Source organism: Sander lucioperca, chromosome 11 (assembly GCF_008315115.2).
Source record: "Sander lucioperca isolate FBNREF2018 chromosome 11, SLUC_FBN_1.2, whole genome shotgun sequence".
NCBI classification, from domain to species: Eukaryota; Metazoa; Chordata; class Actinopteri; order Perciformes; family Percidae; genus Sander; species Sander lucioperca.
In genome coordinates this window covers 20,989,109-21,010,877 of record NC_050183.1, presented here as the reverse complement: position 1 = coordinate 21,010,877, position 21,769 = coordinate 20,989,109, and the positions used below count along the sequence as shown (strand labels likewise).

Here is a 21,769-nt window from a genome sequence, read left to right as displayed (position 1 = left end):
CGCATGTGTCTGTAAAAGAATCCAAAGAAAGTAGAGAGGATGAAGTACACAATGGATACAATCTATAAGACAACGTGAGGTAGTGAATATGTAAATTTCGCTAATACATGTACACATACCATGTGTGAATATAAAAATGCATGTTTTAACATGATTGTCGCCTCTTGACTGCGTCTCTCTGAGTCTTGTTTTATTCGCCCTCAGGAAAAAAAACGGGGAGGGGGGGGGGGAACCAGTCATGACACCACATGTTATTTCCACCTCAGCCATTTCCAGTTAATCGCAACACTGTTGGATTCAAATGGAAATTGAGATGGAAAAAAAAGATAAAAGGAGTGATGACATATATCTATATATATATATATATATATATATATATATATACACACACATACGGTGTAGGGTGTTTTTTTGCCCCCAAAGTCGCCTTCCAGGCAGCACGGCAATGATTATGTTTAGGGTTAAGGTTAGGGTTAGCTGCCTGGAAGGTGATGTTGGAGGCAAAAAACACCATTGAGCTATATATATATAGAGTTATGCTGGAAGAGAAGGTGAGCATGATTATTGATTTCCACAGGTGTTGCTTTGACATTTGTGGTTGACTCTTTTTTCCATTTTTTTCATTAGCATAACGGTTTAGAATAGCTGCATATTGCACGAGACTATTACCATTATTACATTTATTATAACATGCATTTAATTCTCAACACTGGCTGGACAACGTCAAGCTGAATCAATTTCTAATATCCACTCCCATATTCACAGATAACCCAGATTCCCTATTTGAACATCATGCCAGCTAGTCAGACCATGAGGGGCAGAGGCAGAACTCAAATCCAGTCTAGCTGTTTTAGTGACAAAAGTCTAGGGAGTTCTTTTTTCACATAAAAGATACATGATATGATCACGTACAAACAACTTTGGTTGATTCTTTCATGAAGAAAGCGACTGTTTTAACTATTAATGCTACTCTCTTTCATTCCTTATAGGTCCTGTCTAGTAAGGGTACGTGTGAATGTTGTAAACTGTGTGTAGTTAAGTATAAATTATGTATGTTAAAGGATATCCTGGTTAAATAAATACAAAATGAAATGTTATTAAAATGTGTATGTTTATTTTATTTAAGCAGACTAGACAATCAGGAGAGGGGCCTGATTGGTAGCGTCCATCTCACATATAGCCTACACCAACAATTACAGCATATCATATTTACAGAATCATTTACACAAACAAAAAATATTCTTCATGTAAAACGGCCTAGCTACCCAGAAATAAAGGGAGGAAGTCAAGGGTTGTCACAATGTATTTTTTATCACATCACCAAATTATAGTTTATAGTTCAAACAAGCATTCAGCTTAAAGTATAGTTCTCCACTTTTTAGTGAGTAAGCAGCTCTAGGGTGTTACAGACTTGAATGTAGTGGATTATAATAGCATTTATAGAATTGGTGGTTGGGCCAGACTTCTCAAAAAAACAAAAACAACCCCCCAAATATAAAGACATACCATGTCCATGTTCACTAAATATAGGCAATGATCTTGACATCAGCGTTTTAAGGTCACTACCTCCTGTGTCGTTCCACTACATCAACAGAGCTTGAGGTCAAAGGTCACCTCAGTGGCATCAGCCATAGGTTGCAAGAACTTTGACTGTTGCATCTCTTCTAGTTTACATTCATATGAGCGAATTATAGTGAAAAGCAGTGATTAAGACTAAAATTATTAAAGGGAATTACTTTTCAATATCCGTTACTAAGTATATAACCAATCACAAACATTGATTTGCAGATAAAAAGAAGTAGACAGCTGGATTGCGCCAAAGGGGGCTGCAACACAATATTAGAAAGATGTCCGGCCTAAATTGTTATCTGTTGGTGAAAAAAAAGAACTTTCATCTGGGTTTTACGAGCACATCAGCAAACACAACTTTTTTCATTCTCCAGGTGTTGCTGGCAACTTCAAGATGGACTGTGGGTTTAATTATCTGAAATGGAAACAGGATTTTAACAATCAAGATACAAAATGCTCAGCATCACCTAACGTGCCTTCCACAGAGAGCACACGCAGGTGAAGACATAAAACATATGAGGAGATATTTTCTAATGACGTCGGCCAGCTAATTTGGGTTAATTTGAGGAAAAAGTCCCTAAATTAATATAAATCTCTTACTCTCTTAATTGTAGAACAGTTAAAAAGAGAGAGAGAGAGAGAGAGAGAGAGAGAGAGAGAGAGAGAGAGAGAGAGAGAGAGAGAGAGAGAGAGAGAGAACATCTGCCCACTATTTGCTAATACTGAGTAAACCACCCACTAATTTCACAGATGTGTCCTCACGTGAGCTAAGCCAATGGAAATTATTAAGACATTCAAGATATTATGAATGGCTAGATTAAACAGAGACATGGAGAGGTGTGGCTTTTCACCTCCATGGGGAATTTCTCACATCATGGTCAGGCTCTGTGGAGATTGGAGAAAAAAAAAAGTAAGCCAAAGAAAGAGCCAATTATACCAGCTATAGGACTGTATCCTTCCTGTTGGATGCATCATCTTTTTCCCATAGAGTATTGCATCCCTGAGATAGCCAGAAGCCAAGAACATGATTAGAAAAACAACATTCGTTCATCAGCAAATCTTCAGCCGATATGGGGGGAAATGGAGTCTCAGGGTGTCCCAGTATATGGGACTCGTAAGAGGAAAAAAACAATGAAAACAAGGAAATAACCTCTTACCATTCCTCATCAGCTCTAGCTGAAAGAGAAATTGTCATTGTCAGTCAATCTCAGAGCTAAAATTGTAAAATATGACAGGATTAACTTTGAAGAAGAGAGGAGAAAATTGCTGCGCAAATTTAACAGGTTCAACATTCTTTCTCTTCCTTATGGCTTAAAACTGTGCCCCCTCAGTTCAGTGGATTACTTTCTGTCAAAAGGAGAATATGCCAGGCTTTGGCTTGCTCAGAGGACTCAATTTGACACAGTTTCATTAGTTGCCAATAAACGTATGATCATTGTTAAAACTCCACTGGGAATAAAGAGGGATTGTAATCACATGAAATATATCAAATCATACTAATCCCCATGATAGTGCTAATGGCAGTACTGTCACTGCTGGTGCTCCTGCTACTACATTTACTAAGGAAGTCAGCAAGATGGTCTTAAGATAAAGCCAAAAAAGAAAATGTAAAAGATCAATCACAATGACGAACACATTACATTTTTACTTTCAGGATCTTTTCGGACTGCACCTTCAGCAAATCTCTGTGCAGATCTGACCTCCAGCTCACCTAAAAATGCAAAACATCTAATTTTAAGCATTTGTATTGCTATTATTGAGCATGGAGAGGAGGTAGATGAAGAGAAAGGGGGAATGGAGAGAACTATGGTGAGCAGTATATCGTAGATTTATGTTTACTTGTCTAAACTCTGCCTTTTAGTTGGTGTTTGGCCTGTCAAATATATGCAAATATGGCAAAGACTGGCACCTCTAAGTCAGGGGTCTTCAACATTTTTTAAGCCAAGAACCCCTTAACTGAAAGAAGGTGGAGCATCGACCCCCTATTACATATATTTTATAAAATTAAGTTGCATATTAAACTGGGCCTACAATAACGTGTAGGGTGGCCTAAAGCCTTTATACATCCCTGTTTTGCATACAATAGTAAGCTATTCAAATATCCAATAATTGTTGGCATGATTTTATAAATCTTGTTTTAATGTTAAACATACATGTGGCACACATCTGTGAATGGCCTTAGGGATTTATATTTGCTAATAATATGTTGGATTCTTGTTAAGACTTTTTAAATAAAAAAATATATATTAACAATAATTTGGAGGCCCCCCTGCATTGACTCTGAGGACCCCCTAGGGGTCCCGGACCCCCTGTTGAAGATCCCTGCTCTAAGTCTAGCAGACTTTAGAATACCTAAGAAAACCACTCTAAATCATCAGAAGAAGTGATGGGACCAAGAAGAGGTGATGGATCCTCATTAGTGTTTTGAAGACAGTCTAAGTAATTGGAACAAACAAAGAATCTTCCCTGGATGAACACCTTCCAAGTGAATATGAGATTATGTATTTGTTATGAAAGCTCATGCTCCTACAGTTTTATTGAGTTGCAAACCAGAGTGGACAATGATCAGGCCAATGCAGAGTTGTCCCTCATGCTCAGTTCCTCACTACTTTTTTTGGCATGTCTCATTGGTGTGACTGTACTGTACTCTAGTGGTCAATACACGTTAATGACTTTGCTCACTTCAGTTTCCTTCAAAAACTTCAAACATCCTGCTCTTCTTTTATGGTGTAGTGCCGACACACTACCTGATTATGGGGCCAAAATGTAAAAAAATACTGGTTTGCTAAGACCACTATTTTCTGGCAGTAATAAAATAAATAAATAAATCACCTTTTCTGTAGGCCTATGCCCATTTGAACTGATTCTAGAAGCACACTTAGCTCTGATAACAGTAGAAAAGATAAGTCTGTATTAATCAATTGATATAACTGTTGATTGTTTTGTTGTAGGGTTATAACTTCAAAACACACTCAGGAGGAAGAGGAATACGATCAGTAAGGTAATTTTATGTTGCCAGATTTTATCACTTAATTGTACTTTAAAGCCCTGCAGCTGTTTACGGTGACTGTTGAAGCCTTTCCCTAATGATCCTCCTTCCTGATCGTTCATCTTGTGATGGCCTGATAGGCAAGACAGCTTATATCCTCCGTTTCTTACATAGTCTCATGTGGTAGCTATAAAGTGTAGGATATGTATAAGTATTTGAAAATGTTTCTATTCATCAGAATATGAAACGTTCAACAACAAGACTAAATTAGATTTGTACTTGCATGATGGTGTGGACTCTTGTAAACAATGTTTATAATGTTGACTTTTTCTATTTTTCTATTTCCCAATACATTTTATGTGATTTAACACAAAAAGTAATGTAAAGAATGAAGTTATTGCCCTTCGATGATTTTTTGTGAGGACTCTTGTTGTGTTTATTTTGATATTTTTCCTCTATCTATTAATGGATAAGGTACCTGCAGGTTTTGGAAATATGCCTGAATATCAATGCTCTACATAATTTGTTGTGTGGATTCCTTATATAGAAATCAACATCCACATACTAAAGATTGCTCTGGTATGACATACTATGTATTATTATGGTTACTATAGAGGGGTTGTATTGAAGTTTAAGCTCTATCTATAGTAATGGATATGTGAATGAATGTTATGCAGTTCTCTGATTTCATGTGGAAGTTGTTGATTGGTGCACAAAAAACAATCACCTCCTACAAAAGATGGCTTCTCAGGATGTAACATCATTTGCCTGAAGATGGTTTAGTACCGAAAAGTTGCCTATTATTAAAGGTCCCATGGCATTAAAATTTCACTTTATGAGGTTTTTTTTAACATTAATATGCATTCCCCCAGCCTACCTATGGTCCCCCAGTAGCTAGAAATGGCGATAGCTGTAAACCAAGCCCTGGGTGTCCTGCTCTGTCTTTGAGAAAATGAAAGCTCAGATGGGCCGATCAGAAGCCCCTTTCTCTGCTTTACCCGCCCAGAGAATTTGGCCCGCCCATGAGAGAGAGACATCATGGCTTGCAAACAAGCAAAGTGGCAGTTGGTCAAGGCCACACCCTCACCCATAATCGGCCGTCGGACAGTCTGGCTAGGTCAGTGACTCGAGTCTGTTCAGTGTGTCCCGTGCCGTTGGCATTCATTTGGGCCGACCCGACATGTTCAGTCTGGAGACAGGGCAGTCAGGACTCACTTGGCAATGGGGAGCGGATGAGCCTCTCAAAATCTGACGAAAATCTTTTAAACGGACCTTTGTCGATCTTAAATGAAGACAGATTCAGAAACTGCATGGCCTATTTCTCGCTTAAAATGTTTTCAGAAACATGTTTTGGTGAAGCCATGACAGTCTGGCTGTGAATTTCCGGAGAAAAAAGAACCACATGACGCGTTCGTCCAATCAGCTGCCGGTTTTCATTTTCTGGGAAATAATCAGACTGTTAATGGAAACAATACAGAGCAGCGCCGCCTGCTGCTATGGAGACATATTACGTTTCGTGCACGCGCAGAGCGTACGCTCAAGTCGGCGTCGCCTCAGTGTGTTCTGAGGCATTTTTTGGACCTCGGGGACCCGACTGATCAGTCCGACTGCCTTTTCTGCCGATGGTCGGCCCGTCTGGTTGGTGTGTCAGGGCCTTAAGGAAAGCTCATCAGGGCTCCAGACTAACTTTTTGCCTTGGTCGCACTGGTGCGCCTAACTTTTTTTATTTAGGTGCACCAGCACAAAATTTAGGTGCACCCAAATTTTTCCTTGCGTCGCCATTAACGCCACAATTTCAAGGTTACCTGTTTATCACGCTCCATATACATTCATATATATTATGTCAATTATTTTAAACAAGAATAAGTAGTTGGTAAATTTTTTTTTTATTTGAAGCACAATTATACTGTACTCAAAGTCTTATAGCGGGTCTCCCCTTGCTGTCAAATGCCCCTCAGATGGCCAACACCTGTAATTTGGCCTTCTTCCCCTTTGGCCTTGGCTAAACCAGCTTGCCACACTCCCTAGCATCAACATTCTCCAAACTGGGCCCCTCCACACTGATTCTTATCAGATCTTCCACTAGTCCAGGACTAAAAATCATATCTCTGTATTTTTCGGCTGAATGGCGATACACAATATATATCTCTAGCTCTAATATATATATTTTTACAAAGTGGGCTAAATGTTCAGTTTTAAGTCAAAGCCACTTTTCACAAGCTATTTTATTAAAACAGACAGGGTTTCCTGCCCAATTTGAATATATATATACAGCTATATACATATATACAGCTGCATATATACAGCTGCACAACATGTTAATTATCTGAAATAAATAGCCTGGGATATATTTAAAAAAATATATCTCTGAGAAAGCTCCTTCACTTGTTTTCAACAACAACAGCAGACTCCGTCTCACACACTATTACTCAACGAACTGAAGTTAGTTCCATTCAATAACTTCTTCTGTGTTTTTCGCCGTGGCGGCCACAATAACAGAGAGTTACCAGCAGAAACACTGGTACCAATACAGGTTTCCCTCTCATACTTAACAATATAGCCTATAGCTGTGTTAATAACAATTACAACTGTAGACAAATGTCAGCAGTTTGGACCGGCGGCGCTGTGTCTGTCTGCATGTCGCAGGTGGGCCATGTGTGAGTGAATGGGGGCGGGGCTGCGCGGAGGAGAGATCCAAACACAGGCACGGCTTTACAGAAGAAATGGGTCACGTAACGCAACATTAAACCATATCGATATAAACGACATTGCTTTATATCGCAGCGGATGCAAGGATGTCAGGTGTACCGGTGCGACCTAGGAAAAATCTTAGTCGCACCCTTACAAATTTTGGTCGCATATGCGACCAAATTGGTCGCACTCAAGAGCCCTGCTCATTGTGGGACTGGCTCTAGTGGCTGTAATTCTGCACCAAGGCTGAATTTCGGGAAAGAGACTTCAGATACAGTATTAGGGGACCACTAAGGCCTATATAAAAGAGACTTCAGATACAGTATTAGGGGACCACTAAGGCCTATATAAAAGAGACTTCAGATACAGTATTAGGGGACCACTAAGGTCTATATAAAAGAGACTTCAGATACAGTATTAGGGGACCACTAAGGCCTATATAAAAGAGACTTCAGATACAGTATTAGGGGACCACTAAGGCCTATATAAAAGAGACTTCAGATACAGTATTAGGGGACCACTGAGGTATATATAAAAGCATCCAAAGAGCACCATGTCATGGGTCCTTTAAACCTTATATACTTTTTGCAAGTTAGACAGTGTGCAGGAGTTTTCTTTGCAACCATAATATTAAAAACATGTGTATATAACCACGATTAGTGTCATTATCTGGATTTTGCTGCAACCTAAAGGCATATAATGTCTTCAGGCTGATTCGCTTTGGTGTGTTCGGAGGCGCTGTGCACTTTTTTTGACCAACCCGGGGAGACTGATCAGTCCAACTGCCTTTTCTGCCGAGGGTCGGCCGTCTGGTTGGTGTGTAACTGCCTTTTTAAGGAAAAATAACTAATTTAAGCTTTTTCATTTAAGATATCTACGCATTACAGCTTTAAATGTTTGGATATCTTTGTCTTTGATATTGAGTGTGTGTTTAACTGCTTACTAATCTGACCATGTATCACATGCTCACAGTGAAGATCAGAAGTAAGAATAGCCTACAGTCAAATGTTTCTATAAGAATGATTACATCGTCCATGACCAGAGATAAACATCTGGAGAGAATTACTTGGAGTAATTAATCAAGGTGCATTTGTGGAGCCTCTATAAAATGCTGTCCAACAGTTAATGAGTGAGGACAGAGATTCCAGTCTATAATATCAGAATGTGTAACCCCAATCTCTCCCAAAACGATTACTGGGTTATGCAACGATCAAGGCCATGAAAGTGTAATTTAATTTCTTTTTAACATCAGTGCAAACTTAAAATAAATGCAAACGTTTAACAATGACATCTGGAGGCTATTTGGGCTACAACTGAAGCATGGCTGCAGGCCAAGTCTCACTACCAAGGTTTTTTGTAATATCTCTATATAACCTGATCATAAATTTGCAATTTTAATATTTTAAAATTGACACTGACCAGAATCAGTTTTATTGCTAAGTAGGTTTGCACATACAAGGAATTTGTCTTGGTGATTTGGTGCATAACAATAAACACAGTGAAAAAGTTAAGAGACATAGCCTATAAAATATTTAAAAAAAGTTAACAATAGAAAATGTGAAAAATATAACAAACAGCTGTTTGCAAAAAAAAAAACTTTACAATACAAATTACATGACAATGACATGCGTTTATTCTAACCGTTGCCGGTTACATGTTGTCAAAATTACATGAAGTCCAATGCCAGCAGTACAGTGTTGTTTTGTTTTTGCCTGCTCCTTTAATAAAAAACTTTACGACAGTCGTCACGACACTGTCTAAAAGCTTTACGACTATTTTGGAGGTTGATTCAAAATGGAGTAGAGCTTGCAGGTACAAATCAAACACGATAGCTTTATCCTCATATTTTTTTTTTTTACATTGTTTTTACATTAACAGGTTGTTATTTAATAGGAAGTCAGTAACTCCTCAAAATGACAGAAGAAAAGAAGTCGGGCCTAGGCTTCTTTTCGAGCTACGACGATTTGAGCGACAGCAGCGGTGGCAGCGACTCCGACCAGGAGGAAGATAGTCGAAAGAAGAAACAGGGGACAGACGGTCCGGGAAACGGGGCTCCGTCCTCCCAACAAGGGACCAAACGTGCCGCCGGTGGAGCACCGTTACCCAAACCTCACGAGCTCTTCGGCTCCGTGTCCAAGCCTGCTTTTCTCTACAACCCGCTGAATAAGCAGATAGACTGGGAGAGTCTCACGGTCAAAGCTCCAGAAGAGGTACAAATACAACTTGGATAGAGATAGCTATACGTTAGATAGTTAGGTCAACCTGTGTTTCTATGTTTACATTACACCTTAGTTGATTTAGTAATACCATCCATCCATCTTCTTCCGCTTATCCGGTGTTTCGGTTTAACGAGAGACCATGTTAACTGGCGACCATCAGCCAAATGCGTCTGCTGTTGTCGTAGTGACTACAGCTGTTGAAAACGGGAAGAGAATACGTAGCTGTCCGCGTGAATGCCGTTTTGTTAAGTTGTCATTAAAATGTTAAAACACAACGACGTTTACGTTACCTCTCTGATTTGTCTTTGGAGTCTTTGTCTGAGGAAACTTGTCAGTCGCGTTTTGAATGTGGCTTGCTGTTAAGGAAAACAGGAAGACAGCGTTGCTCTTCCTGTTACAATGTTTATAATCTAATAAACGTTTTATTGAATGGACCTATTAGTCTTCAGCGCTTGTTTAAGTAAACACATGTCACGTAGAAAACAATGTAGCCCTTTTAAAAGTAGAAAATAAATTAATAAACAACTTGGATTCGAACTCGTGCCATTGTGGGAAAAAATAAACGACTCAGCAGTCTAATGCACTACGCCATCACATCGCATTGTTAATATGTGGACATGGCATGATATGAACTCAAACGTCACACAGAGTCGCTGAAATTCAGGAGGCAGCCAGATCAAGTTGTGACCATACCCCACTGCATGCAAAAAACTGACAAGCTGCTCTTGCTCAGAAATTGTCGTTACTTTGTTTGAGTCCCATAAAATGCACATGTCTGCTTGTAAGCACATTGAAATAAAATTGAAACTTAAATGTCCATCTCTGATAAACCAAATAATAAATCAATAAATAAACATGAATTCACGGGATTCGAACTAGTGCCATTGTGGAGGAAAAACAAGAGACAACAAACCAACTCAGTGCGCTAAAGGATCTATAACAAAGTCAGGTAAGTATAGCATTAAAATATCTCATATATCGTATCTTTAAATCAGGAGGATCCAGATCAAGTTGTGACCTTGTCTATGTACATAAGACCATTTTGTTATTTTACTGGTTTCCAACACAAATAACAGCCATTTAAAACCAGATAATTGTTATAAAATGTTGATGTGGCAATACTTGCTTAAGTTAAAATATCCCACATCAGCTTCACAATAAAGAAATTCAAGGAAAAAAAAAAATGCATAGAATTGAGCAGTGGAGGGCCATTTGCCAAGAACAGTAGGGGAAGTAGGCCTACATTCTCTGCTCAAACTTTTTGGATGAAGCTTTTGATGTCCTTTTGGGACAGTCAGTGGGGAGAACAGTTGAACATGCCAGGGCAGATGAATAGTGTAAAAGAGCATAAACAGATATGAAAGCAGTGCAGGTGAGGTTGTGCATTTGTGTAACTGTGCAAAGGGGCATGGCAGAGATAATGAAATAAGGATGTGCAAAACAGAGCATAAATGATTAGATTCAACTTTATTGTCATTTTGCAGAGTACAAGTACAAAGACAGCGAAATGCAGTTAGCGTCCAACCAGAAGTGCAGACAGGTGTTGCATAGAATAAAAATGGCTATGTAATATGAACAACATGTCCAGATATGTGCAAAGTAGTAGCAGTGACAAATAGGTGTGTTGTTTGGGTTAGCATATACTTCTGGCCTTATATTGTCTGTTTTCTATAAGTGATTATCCATAAACTTGTGTAACAATTTCATATCCAGCCTATGAATAAATGGTTTGTGGTATTTCACATTTTAAGTAGCCTATAACCTCAAGCTTGAAGCTACTAACATAAATAGCCTATATCGTATCTTAATGTTAGTAGCTTAAGGCTACACGGTGTGGTCACAACTTGATCTGGCTGCCTCCTGTTTTAAAGATACGATGTATGAGATATCTGAATGTTATACTTACCATCATTTACTGTGGAGCCTTTTGTGCACGTGAAATGTAGTTTGTTTATTTATTGATTTATTATTTGGTTTATCAGAGATGGACATTTAAGTTTCAATTTTATTTCAATGTGCTTACAAGCAGACATGTGCATTTTGTGGGACTCAAACAAATTAACGACAATTTCTGAGCAAGAGCAGCTTGTCAGTTTTTTGCATGCAGTGGGGTATGGTCACAACTTGATCTGGATCCTCCTGATTTTCAGCGACTCTGTGTGACGTTTGAGTTCATATCATGCCATGTCCACATATTAACAATGCGATGTGATGGCGTAGTGCATTAGACTGCTGAGTCGTTTATGTTTTCCCACAATGGCACGAGTTCGAATCCAAGTTGTTTATTAATTTATTATCTACTTTTAAAAGGGCTACATTGTTTTCTAAGTGACATGTGTTTACTTAAACAAGCGCTGAAGACTAATAGGTCCATTCAATAAAACGTTTATTAGATTATAAACATTGTAACAGGAAGAGCAACGCTGTCTTCCTGTTTTCCTTAACAGCAAGCCACATTCAAAACGCGACTGACAAGTTTCCTCAGACAAAGACTCCAAAGACAAATCAGAGAGGTAACGTAAACGTCGTTGTGTTTTAACATTTTAATGACAACTTAAAACGGCATTCACGCGGACAGCTACGTATTCTCTTCCCGTTTTCAACAGCTGTAGTCACTACGACAACAGCAGACGCATTTGGCTGATGGTCGCCAGTTAACATGGTCTCTCGTTAAACCGAAACACCGGTAACGGGTCGCGTGGGTAGCAGCTCCAGCAGGGGACCCCAAACTTCCCTTTCCCGAGCCACATTAACCAGCTCCGATTTAGTAATACTAGCCTACATAATTCCAGGCGGAGCTGATTATATTTTAAGGATATTCACGCTTGTAAACGTAAAAGTTTATGGCCCCATATTGAGATTTCCATGTCTTTTTATTCATTTATTTTAAAGCAGGTTGAGGTGCTATAAATACTGTGAATGTATCAAAAACGCTCAATCCAAAAAGAAATGCTCACAGTCCATATTCAGAAACTGTGAATCGATTATCATAACTGACTAACTGATTTATCAACTAATCGTTTCAGCAGTGTTTGACAGACCAGCACAGTCAGCAAATTGTTTCCATCCATGCTCTTTGTTATTAATAGGGCCTACTTTAAAACTCCTTATGTAGGGGAAGGAGTTGAAGCATTTATGCAAACTCTGCAATTTTTCCTAAGACTACAGAGGTTACAGCTCATTTGTGGGAGGCTTTAGGTGTTTTCTGAACTTTTCCTTTGTTACTTTCTCTAAGCCAGTTTTCCACATCCTGCTTTTCTCTGTTACTTGAAGCCTGCCAGAGAGTTTAAGCCATGGAAGACAAACGCTGTACCCCCTCCTGAGAGCTACACCCCGGAGCCAGAGAAGAAGAAGGGGGCTCCCCCAGGCATGGACATGGCAATAAAGTGGTCCAATGTGTATGAGGACAATGGGGAAGATGCACCACAGTCTTTCTCTGGCAACGCCCGGTTCTTACCCGCAGAGGAGGAACTCTCTGAATCAGGTTAGTCCAGTGGGGCATACTCTCTTGTGAGTATGAAAAAAAAATGATGAAATGATCACTGCTATAGGCTTTATGCTCCCCAGTCCCCACTATTATCACACCATTTCTATGACAGTATTACACTCAACTGACTTAATCAGTGGTGTAGTTGAGCATGTTTAGAGTGCTTCCCGTAGTTGTAGAATTTATGCTTCTGCGGTACGTACGTAGGTACGTGGAGATAACGACCCTACGCCGTTGCCTGACGTGCACCTCTCAAAAAATGTAACTAAACGTCACTCTGCCGTGGCTTGGTAGCGTTGCATTTCCCCCTACTCATTTCCGGGTTCTCCTTCTCCATGAACAACATGAAATCAAGGAGAGGGTTAACTTTTCATTTCATTTCATCCACCATGGTCAGAAAGCACAGGGGAGACACTTTGTTTCTCTCACTATACCTCTAGAGTTGGTCCTTGCTCCGAAGCGAATCACCATCACTCTCTCACTCGCTCTACCACAAACTCCCCATACACACGCACACACACACACACACACACACACACACACACACACACACACACACACACACACACACACACACACACACACACATGCCGGCCCTGTTATTCTCTTAAAGAGATCGATGCACACACCAACGCAACAGTATAAACTTCAGGCCACCTACGTAGGCTATGGCGAAAGCGCTGCGTGGAGCCTCCGCAGAACCATAAACACTTAACTGTGCCGAATAGTGTACTAATTTAACAGGCTTATTGTCTCGGACATGGTTAAAGCGTGACGTGATCTCAGGAAATCTTTGTTGTGCATTTAAACATTTACTACATGAAAGATGTGTATCAATCAAAACCCAACATACTGCGTAAACAAGGTTTTTTTGAGAAGTCTCTGTATGTGCCCGTTGTCAACTAAAGCCTCAAGAAAATCTGCGCACTTGTATTTACGATAAGCGAGTAAACTGAGTGGACATAAACCCAGTGCAGTGTCATTGGTACCCAGAGTTGCACAACACAGCCTCAACTGCATCACTCCACCTACTTTGGTGGAAAATGGATGATAGAAGGCACAAAATTACCAAACAAGCGCAAGCTAAAATACAAAACAAGACTTGCTCCACTTTGCAGCTACAAGAAAATCAAGCCTATAGATATGTTTGTATAGTTAGAGTTGGAGTAATAGTTATTTAAAATCATTATTTTCCACTCTCCATCCATCCCTTCCCTCCCCCCCCAATCCCAAAACCATTCACCACCACTGTGTGAACAGATGAGGAATCTGATAAGCTAGACCTGTCTGCCAAGAAACGTCGAGTGGAGACCTTCCAGCAGAAGGAGAAGAGGAAGAGGGACATGGGACAAGCGACCTCTGACAAGAATTTCGTAGAGGAGGAGAAAAGGATCCTCAGGCAAAATGTTGATTGAGGCCTAAACTCTCCTGCAACAATGAATCTGTTTCTAATTTAAATATATATATTTTTTTTTTATCTCAGCTGAGACCGCTCACAGACTTTAGCACAACGGTCAAGTAGGTGGTAATAGTGCAAACATCATTTGACCTATATGTTGACATCATTTGCAATATTATAGTATTTGTTTTGTTTCCAAAGGACTATCAGCACACTTTAAAAAGAAGTATAGTATATGACAGTCCCACTGTAAAAAATGTTCAACTTGAGAACTTAGATTCTGGTAAATCTCTGCAGACTATTTTCCCAAAGGAAAATTCAGGTGTTTTACAGTCTGGATTGTGTTTTCATTGTTTTGTTCATCATCCCTCATCATTTTTACCCACCAACTCTTTTCCAAGTACACAGGGATGAGGGATATCACAGCTTTACAACGTGTACTGGGCATTACCAAGCTAGTGATTAGACAGGTTTGGTCCTAGTTTGGCATCAACTTCGCTTTACTTCCGAATATGTAGTCTAGACAACAAGGTGAAATGAGACTTGTCTAAACTTGCCTGATTGCTCGTTTGAGTTCCTGTGTCCCTGAGCCTTTGCAAAGGAGTTGGTGAATAAAATGTTATCATAACCAATCAGGATAAAGGCCAAATGATTTGGCTGGCTGTGACATTTTGAATATACACGAACATTATTGTGGTTAGTTGGCTTTGCCTCCTATTTGCTTTAATTTAAAAAGCTAAACTAACAGTGACGTCTGGCTGTGGTGGTTTACTTAGTCTGTATTTGTCTTGTATTATACAAAATTTAATCACCACTGACATATGGAATATGTGTTGTGTGAATACAGTGACTTTCCTTTAAAAATGTGATTGAGATGGCTGTAAATCTGTTAAAATGACATTTAAAAAAGTTGTTCTTACTTCTTATGGGCACTAGGTGTCGCCCTTAAGCTACACTAGAAAACACTCCCTCCATGTTTGTAGTGACGTCTGCTGCACTTTGACACTGTGGACATTGGGCACCCAAATTACAACGAGGGTCCGTGTATATACTGTTTGTCAGGAGTGGAGTTCAGATCTTCATTTTGGAAGTTTGTCTCATCTCAGTTCTCTTAAGATACTTGATGCATACAGACTGCTTATTCAGTCTCATGTACCTTGCATGAAACAACACTTTATATCGGTGTGAAATAAAACTTTTTGCATGTTTAGTATCGGAAGATGTTTGGAACATTGTACTGTTTTATGTACATTTTGTTACTGCCAGCAAATCTGCTCATTTGGTGTAAACTGTTGTACATGGATCATTTTCAAAGTTTGTTTTCAGTGTTCATCACAAACCACTTACCGTAGGCAATAAAAGGTATTTTACTGGAGAATGCTGTTCTGTCAGTGATTTGAATAGAGTTTATTAAGAAACAAGTTCAGAAAGAGCTCCATAAAATTCACCATCAGTCACATTCTCTGGGAAGCAAAGTCGTAAAAATGTCCAAAATCATCATTGTTAGAATCCAGGTAATAGATTCTTTAAATTTCTGTGACCATTGGAGCAAATATAATGGGTTTCCAAGCGTTGAGAAAAAAGAAAGGTTTTCCATTTTGCAACAGTTTAGTGATCAGAGGAATTCCAGACCTATCTGTCATTGTGGGTTGACATGAAATAGTGGTAAATATGCTTCTGATAAGATTCCAGCCTCCAGGTATGTGCCTGGCCTTGTCTGAAATGCGTACCTGGTCCTGCACAACAGCAGCAGCAGCAGCAGACTGATTTTATCAGCCATATCTACAAAAAAAAACAACTCCTCTCTTCGTACTGACTGTATGAGCAATGACCAGCGAGGTCACATCTATCAATGTTTAAGAATCTTACTGTAAGTCTTTAAAAATTCCCCCAGGAAATAGATGTTTTCGCAATCCTCTATTCTTAGAATTGTGTGGGAAACAAAAATTCGAGCCTTCTAGCTTAGTTTATTTGCTTTTCAAGTGTTACTCTCTTTGATATGATATCTACAGCATTCCTGGAGTGTAGCCTCTTTGTGTTATAGAGATCATGTTACCAGAGGAAAGCATTTTTTTTCGTCCCACTGGATGTCACACATGGCTGACCTTATCTTTATTTAATAAAAGAGGACATCTTGGTCTTATGTTACACTCTGTACAATCAGAGCATCAGTCACTGAAATCCTAAAAAAAAACTCTGCTAAAGTTCACCTCAACAAAATTCTCAATGTCTAAATACAATTATACGATTCACCTTCTGTGTTTAAATTGCGAGAGATATCCAATAACCGCGGAGTGTTTCCTGGTCCAGTCAGGTTCATGGAAAGTGTCAGTCACACTAATCGTTTATCACCGTCTGTGACACATTTACTGGAAGGTCAAGACCTCATGATGGCCATTGAGCATTCAGGGACCTTTACTGAACTGGCTGCCTACAGCTGCTACAATCTGACTTAAGACATTTTCACACAGTCAGCACAATGTCACAGCTTGTATGTCAATTGAGTTCTGGCTGTTGCAGGGGGAACTCCAGCCGATACAAGAAGAATACTTTTCATCTCATCTCTTTTTCTTTAATTAATAAAGATAACAAGACTAGCACCTCTGGGTGGCTGTACTCAAAGACACAGTGGGGCTTTGAACTTAATACTAACATGCTCGCAGTTACGGTGCTAACATGCTGATTATTTGCAAGTAACATTTACCCAGATCGTCATCTTAGATTAGCCTGTTAGCATGCTATCATTGTACAAAGTGCAGCTGAGGCTGACGGGAATTAGCCTGGCTGCGCCCTCCTACGTACTTCCGCTCAATTTTCTTTTACCTTCAGTACACCGTCTGAGTTTGCGGTATAGTCTTGGTTTTTCTCCTGCCAAATCTTTGGCGGTCCAGTCAGTGAACAGAGGGAGTGACTGAGAACGATGACGTTGAGGACGTGCGCTAGTTTGAGTTGTAGTTCCGTAATGGCGGCGGAGAAAGATGCAAGCAAAGCCAATCTGTCCGTTGTGGCAACGCTGTCAAATATCCAGACGTTAATGCCCGAGCAAGAACAATCTTTGCTGAGTTTTGTTGGTGGCCATGATGTTGTGGCCCTCCTCCCCACGGGGTTCGGGAAAAGTTAGATTTTCCAGCTCGCTCTGTTAGTGGTGAAGGAGTTAGCTAAGGCGAACGCTAGCCGCTAAGCCGACGTCACAACCAAACGTTAGCGATTGGTTATGGCAGATCCAGAGTGGCTCTGGGAAGATCCAATAGTTTTAAACTTCAACAGAGTACCCACCTTCAAGGAAGTTAACCTTTATCAATGGAGAGTGGCCAGACCATAGACATTATATAAACTGGACCAACAGATCCCGTTGCGCTGGACAGAGACCAGTGAAGGATATTAGAAGCACTTTTCCGGTGATGCCTGAGCGTTACTGCGCAGCCTCCAACTGAGCTCGCAGACGTAAATGTGACGTGAGCAACCTGTCTGAAAGTTGTAAGCCTTCTGGTAGCTGTGCCGAGAGAAATCTCAATCATTCCCAATCTTGCAGAGACGGAGAGCGTAGGTATATGTAAGGAGATAACTTAGGCACAGGCTAATTATTGCTAACTAAAATGCTAGTTAACCTGCCAAAATGAATGGCAGTCAATGGAATGCTAATGGGAGGTGATGGCTTGGTAGCATCAAAATGGCGCCATAGGAGCTACGCGTTCTGGGGAGAGGCTTACCCCCTTGGGCCAGACTCTCTGTACAAATGAAATGTACGAGAGTCTGGTAGGACCAGGCTAGACAGGAATGCCATTATTGGGCAAATTGAAATTTTGACCTGACAATGGCTCCTAGATGAAAAATCTGAACCACCAAAGTCAGGAGAATTTATACTCTTTATACACTCTCTATACACTTTTAAATATCTGTAGCAATTTTTAAAACAGTCTATTCAGTAGTTGTCAAAACACAGCAACTCAGCAAACACTCTAAATGCTTGAGAAAAATTCAGGGGATCACCATAGCCAGTGATGCATTATCTGGAAACCATGAATGTCACTAAATTCCATGGAAATCCACCCAGTAGTCTTTAAGATATTTCAGCCTGGATCAAAGTGGTTGACCGACTCACAGACGGACATTGCAATCCACAAAGCCATGGTGCCAGTGTGTGGCTTAAATCAGAATTCATGATTTTATCCTGTTGCAACCACTACACCAGTTTAGGATGCTGGTTCCATGTCAACACACTCACTGACTTGTTGACTTTCCTAAATATCTTCACTCATCCATGGATGTTTTCTAGAGGCAAACAGTTGCTTTTCACACCAGCAGTCATGCCGATCGTGTGAAACAGATGTTCAGCAGAAAAGAAAACCTCTGTGGAGCCAGAGACAAACAGATCCCTCTAACCTGTCATTTGAGCTTTAGTTCAGATGATATTAAGAGCATAACTATATATTTATTACATGTTGAAATCACTCAGAAGAGATGGTCTACCACAGATTTTTCTCTCTCAGTCTCGTATTGAGCATGGACTCAAATTTTCCAAATGACGGTGAAACAACAGTAACATGATATTGTAATTTACAGTTACATTGTGGTACTGGCCACTGATTGCAGCTGGATATTTCCAAACGATCCCCCTTGTTTTAGGTTGATGTACCAGTTCCATTCCTCTTTATCACCCAAGAACATCTGCAAGGTTTCAGCTGAAAACAACACAAACAGCTGCAAACAATTAAATTATAGATTATTTGTCATATTTGTGGGCCTGCCTGCACCAGTGGAAACTTTGAGGAGCCGTTGTATAATCTGAATACATTGAAGAGCTTTTACAAACATGGCAGCAAGAGAAAAACAAGTATTATTATTTAGTATTATTTTAAATTTGTAAATCTTAAAGGTGCACTAGGAGTTCCTGCATGACGTCACTTCTGTTGATGTTCCAAGTACATACCAAACAAAACAGAGCAAGCTCGCCCCTCCCCCCATGTTTCCGTAACTGTCATGAACGTTGGATGCACTTCAAAGCTAGCTGTTAGCTGCTAGTAACCTAGCTCAATAATAATTACCTTAGCCATTACAACCAGTATAGTTACCACAACTTTGTAGGTTCGCTCTCATGGGATAACTTTGGAAAATAATTACTTTTTATTGGCACGAGGGCTCAAGTGTGCATGCGTTTACAACAACCAATCTTGACTTTACCTACCTGTCCGGTAAGAACTTAACCACCTGTGCATCGGACTGGAAGCCCTTCTGCCGGCGGAGTTCTTGCCACCTTTGGATCGATTCCCCAATGTAAATCCGGGTCTTTGTTTCTCCTTCTCAATCTCTCTTCTTCTCGCCATATATTCCTCTGAGCGTCTTTTCTTCGGTCGTGCCTCAGCCATTTTCCAAAATATATCGAATTGAGTCGTAGTTCACGGCGCCGTCCAGCTATCCAGCAGTTACTCTCAGATACAACTCACGCTACTCAATCAACTCTGCTCACTTTTTGGAGATATTGAGTGCTATCTTGAAACAAAGTTAACACTTACAAGTTTGGTAATAGCAACACAGTGATTTAGTTTTCACACAGACAGAATGAACATGAAGTTGTACACTTGAATAAGATAGACTTGAATGCACTCAGAGAAAATAATGATCTTTTGCAGTTCAGAGATGACATAGAACAGTTGTTGTGTGTGTGTGTGTGTGTGTGTGTGTTTGCTCACACAGAACAGTGGAGATGTGTATGGGTGTAACACAACTAATTGTGTCTGAAGTATTTCTGACCAATCAAAATCCATTTATAATTTTACAGGCTGAAGCAATTCGTCAATTGATCGACTGTCTTGATAATTGATTCATCGTTATAAGTTATTTTTCAAGCACAAACGCCAAACACTTGCTGGTTAAAGCTTCTCCAATGTGAAGATGTACTGCTTTTCTCTGTTTTATATCGCTTTAAAATTAATATTTTTTCTTTGGGGAGAAAAATGTGATTTAAAGACATCACCTTGGACTCCCAGAAATTGTGGGCCTTTTTCTCAAGAAAATAAATTTGTATAATAATGTGTATGTATACTTGTGTTGAAAGTAACCTTTAACATACAGTAAACCCACCCTAATTATGCATAGACTTATGGTTGATGTGTTATTTTGTTTCTGTTAATTTATGTTATCTATTTTTGCAGTCTTTATGTTCTACTGAAAGAAATGAAAATACAGTTTCATAAAAAAAATATATATTATAGATTAATCATTAATGTGAACAAGCATTAGTTGCAGCCTAGTTCCATTATATTCTTTATCTTTTCCTTACCTAATGGATAGTGAAATCACTGTTCTTCCTGGCATAATTGACCCTAACATGTTTGATAAGTGAGTGCTTTGCTTTGCATTCATTTTCTCTACTTGCAGCTTGTGTTAAAAGCAGTTTACGGTGTAGAGTCTAACTGGAAACAAAAATAAAAATGGTAAAGACTGCCAAATGGAGTTTCAACATCACACGAAAGCCAAGAATGGCTGAAATATAATTTTCCTGACAGACCATTCAACTTCTTCAACTCCATGAGTCAATGTGTGCGCTTCAGAGGAACACTGACAGCTAAAAAGGCCTTACTTAGTATTTATTGTTCACTATGCATCTTAATACAACACATGTGGTGATGGCGCAGTGGATATGACACATTCCTTTGGTGTGGGAGACCTGGGTTCGAATCCCACTGCGATACATCAACCGATGTGTCCCTGAGCAAGACACTTAGCCCCTAGTTGCTCCAGAGGCGTGCGACCTCTGACATATATGTAAGTCGCTTTGGATAAAAGCGTCAGCTAAATACCATGTAATGTAATGTAACACAAAGGTGTTCCAGGCAACACAAGTAAACAAAATAGTTAGCATATCTGGATTCCGGACAAGAGGATATGATGTTTGCACGCACCAACTCAAACACTGAATGCTTGTGTTTACACCAATTAGATCACTGATATTGGCCTTTTATTATAGATTGGATATTACGTGGAGGTGTTATAACGTTTGTCCCTATCCTGATCACACAGATGCAGCACAACACTGCAATGAATTGTGTTTGTTTTCATTTTAGTCATTTAATTAGTCTATTGTTTACATAGGATTAAATTAACCTGGACTCTGTCCTTAAAAAGTTTTAGTGTCCAATAACTGTCTAAATGGCTTTTCCATCCTGACAAAGATAACCTTCTAGGGGGGAAGTGACTCCTTGTTTTATAGCTATCAGTCAAATTTAAAGATTTTGATTCTGCATAAAATGTAGCTATTAAAATGTTTACTCCTAAAGTTCAAAACCTAACTTACAAATCCACAACTTTAACAAGGCACTGGTGTGGATATAAATGCAGTGAGGCACAATAAGAGTTCCTTCTTGATAGTAAATAGTAAAATATGAGTGAATAGCTATGACAATAATGTGACTCTC

At 39.6% G+C, this 21,769-nt stretch overlaps 1 protein-coding gene across 1 annotated transcript; it reads left to right on the top strand.

Moving 5' to 3' along the window:
• The first annotated feature begins 9,002 nt into the window (after positions 1 to 9,002).
• On the top strand, positions 9,003 to 15,732 carry c11h1orf52 (chromosome 11 C1orf52 homolog). Its single transcript, XM_031283952.2, has 3 exons — positions 9,003 to 9,459; positions 12,742 to 12,952; positions 14,216 to 15,732. Exons 1-3 carry the CDS (start codon positions 9,163 to 9,165, stop codon positions 14,368 to 14,370), a joined length of 663 nt encoding a protein of 220 aa, XP_031139812.1. The 5' UTR covers positions 9,003 to 9,162; the 3' UTR covers positions 14,371 to 15,732.
• Positions 15,733 to 21,769: the final 6,037 nt, after the last annotated feature.